The sequence below is a fragment of the Scophthalmus maximus genome, chromosome 14 (genome assembly GCF_022379125.1).
Source record: "Scophthalmus maximus strain ysfricsl-2021 chromosome 14, ASM2237912v1, whole genome shotgun sequence".
Taxonomy (NCBI): Eukaryota; Metazoa; Chordata; class Actinopteri; order Pleuronectiformes; family Scophthalmidae; genus Scophthalmus; species Scophthalmus maximus.
Genome location: NC_061528.1, coordinates 10,563,130 through 10,576,656, shown reverse-complemented (window position 1 = coordinate 10,576,656; position 13,527 = coordinate 10,563,130). Strand labels below are relative to the sequence as shown.

At 41.4% G+C, this 13,527-nt stretch overlaps 1 protein-coding gene across 2 annotated transcripts; it reads left to right on the top strand.

Moving 5' to 3' along the window:
- Positions 1 to 77: 77 nt before the first annotated feature.
- On the top strand, positions 78 to 11,674 carry hat1 (histone acetyltransferase 1). Of its 2 annotated transcripts, none has more exons than XM_035604406.2 (11): positions 78 to 177; positions 1,868 to 1,936; positions 2,044 to 2,119; positions 2,857 to 2,977; positions 6,586 to 6,762; positions 6,889 to 7,010; positions 7,612 to 7,716; positions 8,108 to 8,214; positions 8,655 to 8,806; positions 9,601 to 9,717; positions 10,945 to 11,674. In XM_035604406.2, the coding sequence occupies exons 1-11, from the start codon at positions 171 to 173 to the stop codon at positions 11,113 to 11,115; spliced, it is 1,224 nt and encodes a 407-aa protein (XP_035460299.1). In that variant the 5' UTR covers positions 78 to 170; the 3' UTR covers positions 11,116 to 11,674. The 2 variants fall into 2 exon arrangements, with proteins under 2 accessions (XP_035460299.1, XP_047193361.1); XM_047337405.1 differs by having other exon boundaries at positions 94 to 177; positions 1,865 to 1,936.
- Positions 11,675 to 13,527: the final 1,853 nt, after the last annotated feature.

Below are 13,527 nucleotides of genomic sequence, written 5' to 3'. Positions count from 1 at the left end.
AATATTATAGAGTAAATATATTGTAAGCGAACATATTTTCTATTTTGATTGAAATCCACAAAAAGAACCCTACATCCGGTTTCCGCAAAGGAAACACAAGGACCCGGAAGTTGTCGCGATTCCGCGGGTCTTTTGGGACAACACTGGTCAGTAGCACACAGGGTGCAGAAATGGCGGGTAAGTGGATAAATGCCTCAGTTGTGGTGTCTTCGTTTTAACGCGTGTTCACCGACGAGTGGACCTTAGTGCTGCCGTTAAGACCTCGGGAGTTGTAAATGTGACGGTGCTCTGTCCAAAACATGGCGAGCTAAGCTAGCTGACGTTACACTGCACAGACAGCAGTGCTGGGCTGGCCTGCTAACAACAGTAGCATGCCACCAGGCTGTCACGGCGTGCCCGTGTGTCCGTGTGTTTACGTAACGCCTGGGTTTCAGGTCGAGTGTGTGTGTTTGAACGCCGGAGGATATTTGTGCGCGTTGTCGATGAGTTTTGCCACAAAACACAGCGTTACCTTTACTGTGCTAAAAGGCGATGCTACCTCACCTGGCAGAAACACTTGACATTCTGAGCACATTAGGTCGATTTTGACAGATATTCGCTTTATATAAGTCTTATATAAATTCAGTTGTGTCTCGTTATCACAGCAGGTTGTAGAGAGTCCTCACAGAGACAAGGTTCACCTCATCAGAAGCACACCAGCATCCTCTGTTACTCAGAGGACAGGACAGATTGGGCTAATTAAAACTACAAGTTGGGGCTAATTGGGTTATAGAGTCCACAAGCATAGTGTATGTGAATGCTTGTGCCTTCTCCTGCATGCTTTTTAATGAATCCTTCAATTAGGCATCGGCTATTTTGACAATCGATACATTGTTTCTGTACCTCCCATCTAATATAATAAACACACTAAGGTTCCAGCTTCTTCAATGTGAGGATGTATTTTTTTTTTATATCATTGTAAAGTGAATATATGATTTTCAATATGGTGCTCAGACAAAACAAAACATTTAAGATGAGCTGTCACTGGTAGAAGAAGGTGGACATTTTTCAATATTTTCAGACGATGTATGGGCAAAATAATTGATGAAACAAGCAGCAGATTAATTGATAATGTATGCATGATAAAGTAATTGCTATTTGCATCCCTGGATGATGATGATAGAGATTGTTGATGACATCAGGCATGAGAGCATTTTATTCCTTGGCAAAGCTATTTCAAGTGTTATTCAAATTAGGTTGAATCTACACTGTTGTGTGATTGATTTCTAATAGCACAGGCATTTGTGTTAAGACTGCCAGGAAACTTGTCCTCAACAGGTGTCGGCTTTGTCTTCGACACTTTGTTTTGATTCATATGACATGTGTAAACTTAGCTATAATTCTGCATCCTGTTGATTTTAGGTTGATGTCCGGCCAGCAAAGAATTGAATTGGATTAAACCACTGGCATTGAAGTTAATATTGAAAAGTTTTAAGTTTAAATTTATTAAGAATTTACATATCCGGTATGTGCAGCATGTAACGGTTCAGTTAAACCCTTGAGTAGGGCTGCCACCAACCACTGTTTTCATAATCAATTATATTCTAGAGTAATTGTTTTGTCTATATAAAGCCCTGTATAGTTTCTCATGTTTTGGTCTTAACAACAGTCTGAAATACAAATCTGTTCAGTTTACTATTCATGTGAAAGAAACAACAAATCATCACCAATGTTGTGAAAGTGAACTTTTACTTAAAAAAAGATAATTGATTATCAGAATATCAATTAATAAACAAATTGTTGCAGCTCCACTCTTAAAATGAAGAGGGAGAAAATGGGTCTTTGAAGTGATTAACAATAATAATCACTGTGTACGTTTCCTCAGCAGTAAATACCATGGAGAAAAAACTGGCTGAATACAAGTGTGACACCAATGAAGCAATATGTTTGAAGCTGGGTATGTTTATGTTTTTTCTTTATTTTATGTCTATGTGATATTATTAGAAATGTAAACTGCATTTTGTTCACTTCAACTAACTGAACCCAATCTTCTTTCTCTCTTAGTTCGCTTTCCTGAGGATGTTGACGATGATGGCACAACATTCCACCCCGAGTACAGCCACCAAATTTTTGGAGATGAGTGAGTTTCTTTTGTCATCATTACTTGTTATAATGATTCAGGGACGATCACACACTCCCCTGTGCAACATTTCTATAACAACTCTGACTCGATACATCATTTTATTGCCAATATGTGATCATTTCTCATAATCTTTCCTGATGGAGGACATCAAGTGAAGTTGGTGTTAACACGTGGCCTTGCAGATTATTAATATCCTCAAAAAAGCTGCAAAGAGTCACTTTACTGTCCTAATGTGTTACACAAGAGAGGCATTGCTATTGGTGGCAGTGACACCTGTGTGTAGGCTTACAGCAGCATGTCTCTAAATTGCATTTTCAAATTAGTCAAAACTAGGATTGGTTATTTTTGCACTTGCTGCAATCAGCTCAAAGGGAACTCTGTAATTAGAGCATTAATTATTTCAGCGAGTGCAATTGCTAGTAAACTCAATCACACATTGCATAATGATGAAATCTATTTCGCTATAAACTGCCAGCGATGTGGTGATGAAGGAAACAATGCAACACGGTGAAAAACATGACCCAGACCTACAGTAAACTTTTATCATCCACTTGAGCGTTATAATACATTTTTATTCAATAACAATAATCGGATGTTTGTTTTTTGTTCTCCTGATATTGTTTTATTTTAGACGACACATTACACAAAACGGCTACTTTATTGTTTTCCCTTTTTAAGTCACTGTCCTTGTCATGCAAAATGTGTTTTGATCATTTCAATCACTTTGTCTGCAGCGAGGTCGCTTTTGGATACAAAGGTCTTCAGATACAGCTCTTCTACACAGCTGGAAACCTGAGCACCCTCTTCAAAGTGAAATATTCCTCAAGAGTTACTGATACGTTTGATTGTGTGGAGGTAGGACATGCAGTTCTTTATTCTTATAATTTCCAGGCTGTCGCCACTCTGTGTAATGTCACAACTGGAGAACTAAATTGATCAGGGATGCTGATGTTGCTTGGTGTCTGCTGCATGTTAAAAAAATCACTTAAGGGAGACACTATGATGGAGGCTATCATGAGCTCTGTGGACTCTCTGAAAAGGCCTCAGGGCATCATGGACGAGTGACACTGCCTGAGACAGTTGTTGACCGAGTTTCTCAAAATGGAAGGTGGTTTATGGTCTGAGACCAAATTGGAGCCTTTCGAGCTGCAAACTGAACATTACATTTGACATAAGCCAAAACACTTCACATCAGCAAAAAACACCAACCTCACCAAAAAGCCTGGTGGTGGCAGCAGCAGCAGCCTCATTCTGTGGTGATTCTTCTCTGCTACTGGCTCTGGAAGATTTCTGAAGGTGGAGGGTGCGATGATGGTGGTGGTTAACAGAGAAATCATGGTGGGAAACCCCACTGAGATAAATTCAAGTTGGGCAAAGATTTTACACTCAGTTTCCAGGTTATTGGGTAGAGATTAGCTAAACTTATTACAGTCTATTACAACCATCCTGTAATAAATCCTAACCCTCATGAAGGTTGTAATTGATTGGTTGTTTTTGTTGAAACCTGTTTGAAAATTTGTTCTTTCAACGTTGTGATCATGTTGCAGACTGGAGTTTGTGGATTCATATTTGTATCAATATAAAGATTTGTTTTTACTTTGCCATTGAACAGTTCTGTCTTTAGATGAGTCAAAACACCCATTTTACCTTTTTTATTATTATTTTGTTTTAATTGTCAAACAAGTAAAATGTGTAACAACACATCGAAGCACAGCACAAAAGATATCCTTATTAATGTGAAGTTTATTAAATCAAACTAAATTTAAAAAAAACACCAGGTAGCTCTACTGAGTGGTTTCATGACAGAAGAACAGAGCAATCACTTATTTTTTACTTTGACCTGTAGTCTTTTGTATTTGGTTTGTGGTAGTTTCTTGTCTCTTCACTTGAAGTAACTCCCACCCTCTCTGGGTGGTGATATTATTCCTGTAAGAAATCTCCTGTTTTGTTAGACTAAATCTCATCCCACCATGGTCCCCTGTGTCCGGGGACACTAATCCTACTCCTCCCTGTCGGAAGAGAAAGGGTTTTAAATGGTTTTGTACGTGGGGTTTAACGTGAGACATTGATTTCCTTCAGAGGTTTGTGTGATTGAATCAGCAGGAGGAGTAATGTGACACAGTTGGAGATCCTATATGTATATTTCCAGGAGGGAATTGTTGTTCAAGGCGTCGACGCAAAAAAATATCTTTGACGTTGAATTTCTGTAAACTGATTTTAGATGAGTTTAGATTTTACTTATAAAAAAACAAAACAAATGAGACACGCAGTTTATATCAGGATTTATTCATTAATTAATCTGTTTAAGATAATTAAGATACTTGCTGGACAGTTTCAGTGTTCCTCCCAGAGTAGCACTGTTTAATATGTTCAACTTTCTGCTTTTTTCTAGTTGCCCAAGAATTTACATATCAACAGCCAGGATTTGGACAAAAACTGACAGTAAAGTGAAACACTTGGTCCTGGTTTCCCCTTCCCGAGAGGCCACTTGCAGCTTTGAATATTTCCTGAAAATGTCAATGCAGAAAACGTGCAGAATGACTACAAGAGTTGGCCAGGACCCCTATTGAGGTCGGATGATTCAGCTCTGGGACATCTGTCCTGTCTGGAGAGGGCAGGGGGCCCCGTACTGGTGGTAGTGGGAGCAGTGGTGTAACCTGTAAACTCAACAGGATTTTATATTTTTTTTGCGGATGCACTCAAATTATGAACAGCCCCACATAACAGTGATGGTGCTGCCCGATCGGGGTGATGACTAGCACCGCATCACTTTTCATCTATGCCAACTTTCGCTCACCGAAAAAAAATGGAGCCAATTTACTGTTTTTAAACACAAAAAAAGAGCCATTAGACTCTTTAGGGGATCACAGTTTGCCGCTGATGTTCAAACTGAAACCCGATGGCTACCTTTACCGCCTGCGTGCGCTCAGTGTGCAGCGTTGACCCCTGAGTGTTCACCTTGTTAAGGGTTTGAGTGCAGCTGGTGTAGAGGCAGGGAGCGAGGGAGCAGCAGAGTTCAGGCTGCATCTGAAGAGTGTTTGTCTCTGAGTGCGTGTGGATGGTCGGGGTGCGGCGCGGTGCAGCTGGTGAGAGAAGAGAGAGCAAGAGGTTTATGCAGCTGCCATGTTGATACAAGACTCTAATCAAATATCACCGTCTTCCCTTTAAATCAGCCAAAAACACGTACGACTGACTTCTCTTTGAAAGCACTCATATTGGTGCACATGGGCTGCAAACTGGAGGATACTGTGTTCTGACTGCCTGCAGTGGTTGTATGCGGACGTATAAACATGCAACTTAAAAATGTCAAATTAATACTTTCCAAAATTTAAAGAACATAAATATTACTGTACATCCTGATTGTGGTGTGGCCTAATGAAGTGGATGGAAGAGATGAAATAATACCCAACACAACAAATTAGATAGGTTTGTTGTCCCTTTGTTCTTATTGTTGGAAATCAAAGACATTAACAAAATGTTCTTAAGGGATATTGTTAAGTCATATTCATGCCAAACTAAGGCATCTATTCTGGAAGGCTGTGCAATTTAGTGTCTAGTATGTCGGAGAGTGCCCGTGACAAAGGGACTTGTTTGTCCATGGCCTTTTTAAGTATGCTCCTTGTTCCTTAGAAATGTGGCTGAACAATTACAATGGTTGAGAGGCATTCAGCTGCAGGTGCATTACTTCCAGTTAGATATTAGCTGATGTCTGAAAGGGGGGGAATTAGCAGCATGTTGTATTAGCCTTTTGTAGTGCATTTTGCTCAGACCTTCTTCATTTCCCAGTTTTCAATGCTGAGCAGCAAGGGTCTCTGTGTCGAAATAATGCCCATCACACATGTAAATGGTGTGAAAGGGCTGCTTAGCAAAGTGTTCTCATGTCAATCCTCGTGGAAATGGATACAATGCAAACATTACAGCTGAACTAACCACACGTTGCAATGAGTAAAAAGTCCAAGGGGTAGGGCCCCTTTGTCTCCGAGGCGCTTTTAAAAACGCAGGGGCAAATTCATTTGATTGGGTTCACTTGGCAGGATTAGAGGAGAGGCCTCTATTATGGATGCCCAAAGGTTTGTTAAGTTGAGATCAATTCACAAGATTTTATTTCCCAGTGAGAAGCAAATGCTTTTATTGTGGCAACTTCATCACATATTCATGGTTTAACATAAGTAGTAAATGTACTGATTTAAGTGGTCTTTTCACCGGGAGAGGGGGAGGATGCTGCCGTGGTCCCTGCTCAGCTGACAGTTTTAATTGCCTAATGGTTTTTCTTTTCACAGGCACAGAACATGTCGGATTCCACTTTTATTTCTGCACTTTTATTTGCAGACTTTCCTCTAATCATTTCTGTGAGCATGAAATCGGTGTGTACGACACAAAGTACGTTTAAACGTATATGACGATATATTACTGTTGGACTTTTTTTTTTTCTTCATCAAATTCATTCACATTATGCTTTGCAGCCTGATGAAGTTGAAGGGAAGATCCGCGAAATCGTTCCTGCTGGGTTTACCTGCAACACGGACGACTTCATCTCGCTGCTGGAGAAGGAGGCCAATTTCAAGCCCTTCGGCACCCTGCTCCACACGTACACCATCCACAGCGAGGACGCTGGAGAACTCACATACCAGATCCACAAGGTACGAACATCACTCACTGCCTGCCCCAGTGATCCAGGGAGGCGTTTGCAGTCTAACATCACTTTAACTTTTTGCAGTTGTCGTTAATCGTCTCAAATCATTTGTTTTGTGCCGTATTTGCCCCAGGCGGATATCACCTGCCCCGGATTCCAAGAGTACCACGAGCGCCTGCAGACCTTCCTCATGTGGTTCATAGAGACGGCCAGCTACATCGACGCAGACGACGATCGTTGGGACTTCTTTTTTGTGTGAGTGCCCTTGTTAATTGACATCGAACCCCCACCACCACCACCACCGTCGCCGCCGCCCCTCTTGCACCCACCACTATGCTACAGCCTTTATTGTGTCATTGAAAAACAAAGCCCCCCTTTGAGGCGCTTGTGACCAATTACCAGGCCAGTTTGATTATATTTCCCCCTGTAGGATAATTGTTGATCAGGCAAGAGCTTCCTTTGTGCTGAAAGCCCTTTTCAGATTTTTCAGGGGCAAGAGCTGAATTGAATACTGTTGTCTTTTGAAACACTGAACAATGTCTTAACAGTAAAAAGAGCCTCTGCCAGTGTTTTCTTTACCGTGGCACCTATTAATACTGACAATGGGGAAAATGGACTGAAGTGATGTTGAGGAGCTCAGTCCCTCCTCCAGCCCCTTCTCTTCCTCTAAGTTGCAGTACTCCAATTAAGTGCATAATGTATTCAGGTTGTAGCAGGTGTACCAATCGGGGCCCGGGTACTCTAACGCGCTGACGTCGTGGGGTGAAGTGTGGGCACGGGAACAGAGGGGCTGAAACGGTCACTGGATGAGAGTGTGCCTGTAATTGACCTGTTTGCCTTTGTGTTTTATCTGCAGATTTGAAAAGTACAATAAAGATGGGGAGACTCTCTACGCAACTGTTGGCTACATGACAGTTTATAATTACTACGTGTACCCAGACAAAACCCGACCACGTGTAAGGTAATTGCCGTGGCAGCACGTGCCTTCCCATTCTTTTGTATGAAAAGGGAGTGGAAAATTATACATTTCTTTATCCTCTTCGCATAGAGCCCAAATTACTGGCTTATATAGCCAACCATTCAACCTGATTCTGTTTCATTACCAAACCAGGGTGATTTGTATGTGAAAACAACTTTATAGATCAGCCTTTGATGTGATTTGATATGTTGCATTGATGGATCAGTGTACCAATCTATTATTTCCCTGTTTTACTCAAAGACTTTCTGTTTTCTGCTCAGGGTAACTTTGTGAATGCCTCATTAATTTTTTTAACGAGAAGTATTTGAGCTCACCTGTTTCCTTGTTGGTTTGATGTTTGCATCTCTCTCTCTCTGGCCTTTTAACTAAACAGCCAAATGCTGATCCTGCCTCCCTTCCAAGGAGAGGGTCACGGAGCTCAGCTCCTGGAGGCGGTGCACAGATTTTATTGCAACCTGCCCAAAGTGCAAGATATCACAGGTGAGTGGGTTGTTTTTTTTTCTTTCTTTCTTTTTTTCCTCTCTCGTCAAATGCCATTTCACTGGTTGAAGAAGGCGTGGATAAACATTTAATCTAAAATCTTCCAGTCACCCTCTAACAGTTTAAATAATTTTTTCTGCAGTTGGTATAGTCCAGCGGGTGAATTCATTTGGAGGGCTGGCATATCTACCAGTTCTATTGAAACTAGCTGGATCAAAATAGTTGGTTTGCATAGAGACACAGGATGAATACTAAAGAGACATGGCAGCTTTTTCTTTCACAGAGGAATGCTTTTCAAATAAAGAACTTACAATTATTTTGCAGTTAAAAAGTTAATTTCTTTGCTGTTGTCAAAAAGTAAATTCTTGAAAAAGTTATAAAAACATTTAATGTCTTGTTTTTGTAGGAATAAAACCCCTTTGTATTCTGTTTGTTTTCAGCCGAAGACCCGTCTGAGAACTACGTGAAGTTGAGAGACTACGTGCTAGTCAAACTTTGTCAGGGCCTGCCGTCGTTCGCCGCAGACAAGCTGCACCTCGGCTTCTCCGCCGTCATGATCAAAGAGGCACAAGACAAGTTGAAAATCAACAAGGTGCCGCACAGGGCTGCAACTTTATCATTCAATACATGGCCAAGTCTATAAAATGTCAGAAAACACTGACAGGGGAAAACTCATTATTATTTCCAGTTGCCTACTTTGTTCACATATTAGTTATACAGCTATATATAAGAAAGAAATAAGAAATAACAGCAAATCCTCACATATTAAGAGTTGGAGCGTGTAAATCTTCGGCGTCTTTTTCTTGATATATTAATCAAATGGTTATTTAATTAGTGGAATGATTCTCGATAGTGTAGCTATGAAGCTTTGCAGCACGGCCGAGTGTCAGACTAGCTGACCACATGAGGTAGAAAATAAAAACTTGAATGTTTTACATATTCATGAAGGCTGTAGCAGGTAACATCCTTCACCGTTTCACACTATACGAATGCCACATTTTGAGCCTAGGGAAGAGTAGAATATACATAACATTGTATTGATATTGTAGTTATATAATAATCTCCACAATATCAAACAAATCTGATTATAAACTTTTAATTCACCCCCTTTTCCTTGTCATTTGGTGAAATAAGAAACGTCCTTGTTCGCACTTTGCCCTAAATACAATTTGGTTCTGTGTAGCTTCCTTGAGCTGCTTATCATAGTGTGGAAACTGAGGTAAAGGGACAAAGTGGTGACTCTTCAGGAGAAAAATTTGCTCTTGAAACAGATATGTACAGACCTGCTTTATTATACATAGTGTGTTCGGTTCCGGTGGAAGCATGTCGACACATAGTATTAATTCTGTGAAAACTCATTTAAATTATTATTTTTTTGATGCACAGAAACATGCAAGGCGAGTGTATGAGATCCTGCGTCTGAGAGCCACAGACATGAGTGATGAAGAGAAGGCCAGGGAGTACCGCTTGGAGGTGAAGAAGAGGCTATTTGGACCGTACAGGGTGAGGTTGTCATCATCACAGCTTCAGAGCAGTGGGGCCTTTTGTCAGCATACTGTAACATTATAGCTGCTCAGTGTAAAGTGGCCCATGTACAGCACTCACGTGATTGGCTCACAGCTCTGCATTGTTATTCTTTATTATGTTATCCTTTTTTAAAAATTGATCTTGAAAAACTGATCCTGTGAAAATGGATAGATTATTAGTACCATATTGTTACAGCCACAATAGGGCGCTCCAGGCGCCTGTGGTTCTGCTGCTGCTGGAGCCTTTCTCCCATTCAGGCACATGTCATTAGTCAGGATTTGCATTTTCTCTGGGAAAAATCTTTTTCATGAAAGTTTGTTTAAAGAACTTTGCCAAAGAGCTTCTCCTATTCAGAGTTATGTAGCTTCTACTATTGCACTGCTTTTTGAACTTCATCAGGAAAACAGTGCAATTTTATCTAATCGTTTTTGGTAGTCTCATGTTTTTCAGGGGCGGATTTTCTTTGAGTTTCAGACGTAGAGTGTAACCGACTTAGGCTCGGCTAGCAGAATATCATAATCTTCTCTGATTCCGTTTCACCAGACTTGACAGTGGGAAATACTGGCTAGATCTGTGTGCGCCAGCATAACACCCTGCATCCTGTTTGCTCGTGACGTTTTATATTTGAGCTGGTGGCGGAGACTTCACATGCCAGCCATTAGGGAATTTTCTGTCAGCAGGGGAACCGCATGTCTCCAGAAAAGGCAGAATCTGACATGGAAAAGACCTATGTGGTGAAGAGGGAAGCAGGAATTCCTTGGGAGAGTGGCAAGGAAAGATCTGGCAGCCAGATGCAGACCATTTTTTCCTTCCCTGAGGAGATTTAGTGTGTAGTTAGTCGAACGGGCAGAGACTGCTGCTCTGTGAGGGAGATTATACATTTCTGCTCTTTCCCCCAATTCCCCACTGACCATGTCTGCATGTGTATGCATGCAAGCAGCAGAGTGCACTGGGCCAAGTGAATGTGTACTTGTCCTTCCACGTCCAGAAACTCTCAGCACTCTGATTTCTCTGAAGTCTACTTTATAAAGAATATATTAATGTCGCCAATAAAGTATATAAGGTATTCCTTACTATAAAGTCATGTAAATGTAGATGGATAGCACAAATTTCTCACCACATGATTTATGTGCCTCTGTACGAGATAACCAAACTGTTTTAACAACCCCGTTGACGTTTGCTTGTGCTGTTCACGTCGTGCAGAAGAATCAGAGGGAGCTGACGAAGATGAGGAAGTGCCTGCGACCGGAGGAGCTGGTGTCCCACATGGGTCAGATGGACACTCAGACGCAGCACGAGGAGCTGGAGAAGAGTTACCAGGTCGTCGTGGAAGACTACAGGAGAATCATCGAGAGGATCGCGACGCAGGCCTGATCCACAACGAGAGACGCCGCTGGCCCGGAGCCCACCCGCTCAACAAACAGGTGGTGTGCCCTGTCTGTACAAAGCCCACGTCATCACAGACTTTAGCTGGAACCAAGAGGAAACTCTCCTGATGTGACCAAGTCACCGTTTTAAGTTCAGGAGGTGTTACAAGTGTATAGTAGCTGGTGTAGCAGTGATAGGTTCCAAAGGCAAAATTGTCCGTCTGTTTCCCAGCTGATGTTGATACTGTAGAGGAGAACGGTGCAGCTGGAGGTGGAGACGTCTTCTCTCTCTCTCTCTCTCTCTCTCTCTCTCTCTCTCTCGTGTTTAATCACATCGCGTGACATTAAGATGACATGTAATATTTCACAGGTGACATGAGGTCCACTACGGTGCAGAGAAACCCTGCTTCTTCTCCATCACAGACATTTTTTTTAAAGATCTTTTGTTAGGACAGTTCCTAATGTGTTTGAAGCACTTCAGACTGAAAAAAAAAATGGGTTTTGTATGTTCCTCAAATGGTGTGATTCTTATGGAAGAGGAGAAAATAAAATGACAATTCTTGTTTTTTTTTTGTCATAAATGGTTTCATTCATTTTAGAGAATAAGCCTGTGTTTTTAACGTGGACAAAATATTCTTGCATAATAATTCTGAGATTTTACAAAATTAAAGAGGCACAAACGAGGACAACTGGAAGGATTAACAATGTAAATATAAATGTCAAGTGTATTAGCATGCTAATATTTAGCAAAATAGGACAAACCCTTATGATGGGGCTACATGAAGGTCAGGAATCCTCTTTTCTTTTCTTTTCTTTTTTTTTTTACAGTTCATCCTCTGGGAACCATGAATGTCTGTACCAAATAGATATTGAAATATGTATATTTGGAAAAAAACATGTCAACCTCATGATAGTAGCAAAGGAAAAGTCCGACGATTACCAACATCAGGAGGATTCATCCTCCGGGAGCCATGAATGAAACAGTACGATCAGTTGTTGAGATATTTCCGTATGGACGGTGCTATATTATTTCATCCTAATGTTTTATATAACTGCTTTATTCTGCTTTTTTGACAGAGTGGTGAGCTGTTCTTTCCTCAGCATTTCTGGCTATTCTCACTCCGATCCTCCCTAATCATACTCTCAAACTGATTGATGCTGTGAACCAGCAGAAACTGAACCGTTAACAAATTACGTGTCCACATTATGCAGCCTGGGTGCATAGGAGGCAACGTATAGACATGCAGATAAAATGTTAAAGGTTTTCCAATGGTCCAGCTGATTAATGCATTTCCCAGTATGTGTTTTTATATATATTTTAGCCATCGCAGGGATGTAATTTTGTACCCGACACCCTCTTGCGGCTAATGCAACTTCTGATTGCCGCTGATGTTTGAGTGTTGCACTAATGAGTATTATGGTTTTCAATTGAAAACCTTTGTGGCACTGTACTGCCCCTGCTTGTGCGGATCACTGTGATGAATACCCATCATACTTTTATGATACTTTAGCACATTGTCACTAAATGAAGGCTGCCGGGTCAATTTTCAATTTCCCCCCCTCTCCACTTGAAACGAGACAAACCTTGGAACTCTTCACAGCTCTAATTCAGATTGATTGAATCCACTCGTGGCCACGAGGGGCCTCATCTCACTGTAGTTTTTTCTGCCATGAGTGCACATTTTTTCGCGTTTGCGCTGCACAGACTCAGCGGCCTGACCTGCTAGTGGGATTATTAGTGTCATTGTTTAGTAGGCTCACGAGTTTTTGTGCCGTCCCATTAATTCCACTAGCCGTACATGACTGTTTAATAGAGCCACCGTCGCGCTTTCCCGCAGCGTGTTGACGCAGCTTCTCCAGTCGTCACACGTGTCCGGTGGACGAGGAGAGCGATCCGAATGTGCACGTGGGTTGGTTGGACAATCCGCAGGCCTCTGTGCAGTTGTCAGGAGGTAGAGAAAAGCCCTTTTCGCCCCCTCAGACCACACAGTTGAGTTTACAGAAGCTTAATTATTCCCCCCACAGTTCACACATGGTCTTTCCTGGACCCTCATGTCCCACTGCACCTGTCTGTAAATACTCAAAGTATAAAAGACAAATTGTTTTATTTAAAGTTTGGGTAACTCGCTGATTTGCTTGCTTGCCGAGAAAGCACGCCAGTCGCTTGATAACCAGCAGAGACTCTAGAGACATTTTTTAGACTTTGGTTTTTAGTATGGATTGAACAAACTTCAAACAAAATGTTATAATTAGAGAGATTTCGTGGTGCTGGTAAGTGGATTTAGATCCTTTTTAGATAAATCAGTTTAATTGTTTCCGCTATTTGTGCTAAGCTAAGCTAACCCACGGCTGGCAGGTGCTGCACATGAAACGCACTGACATGGGAGGGTGTCAGACTTTTAATCTACGTCTTAACAAG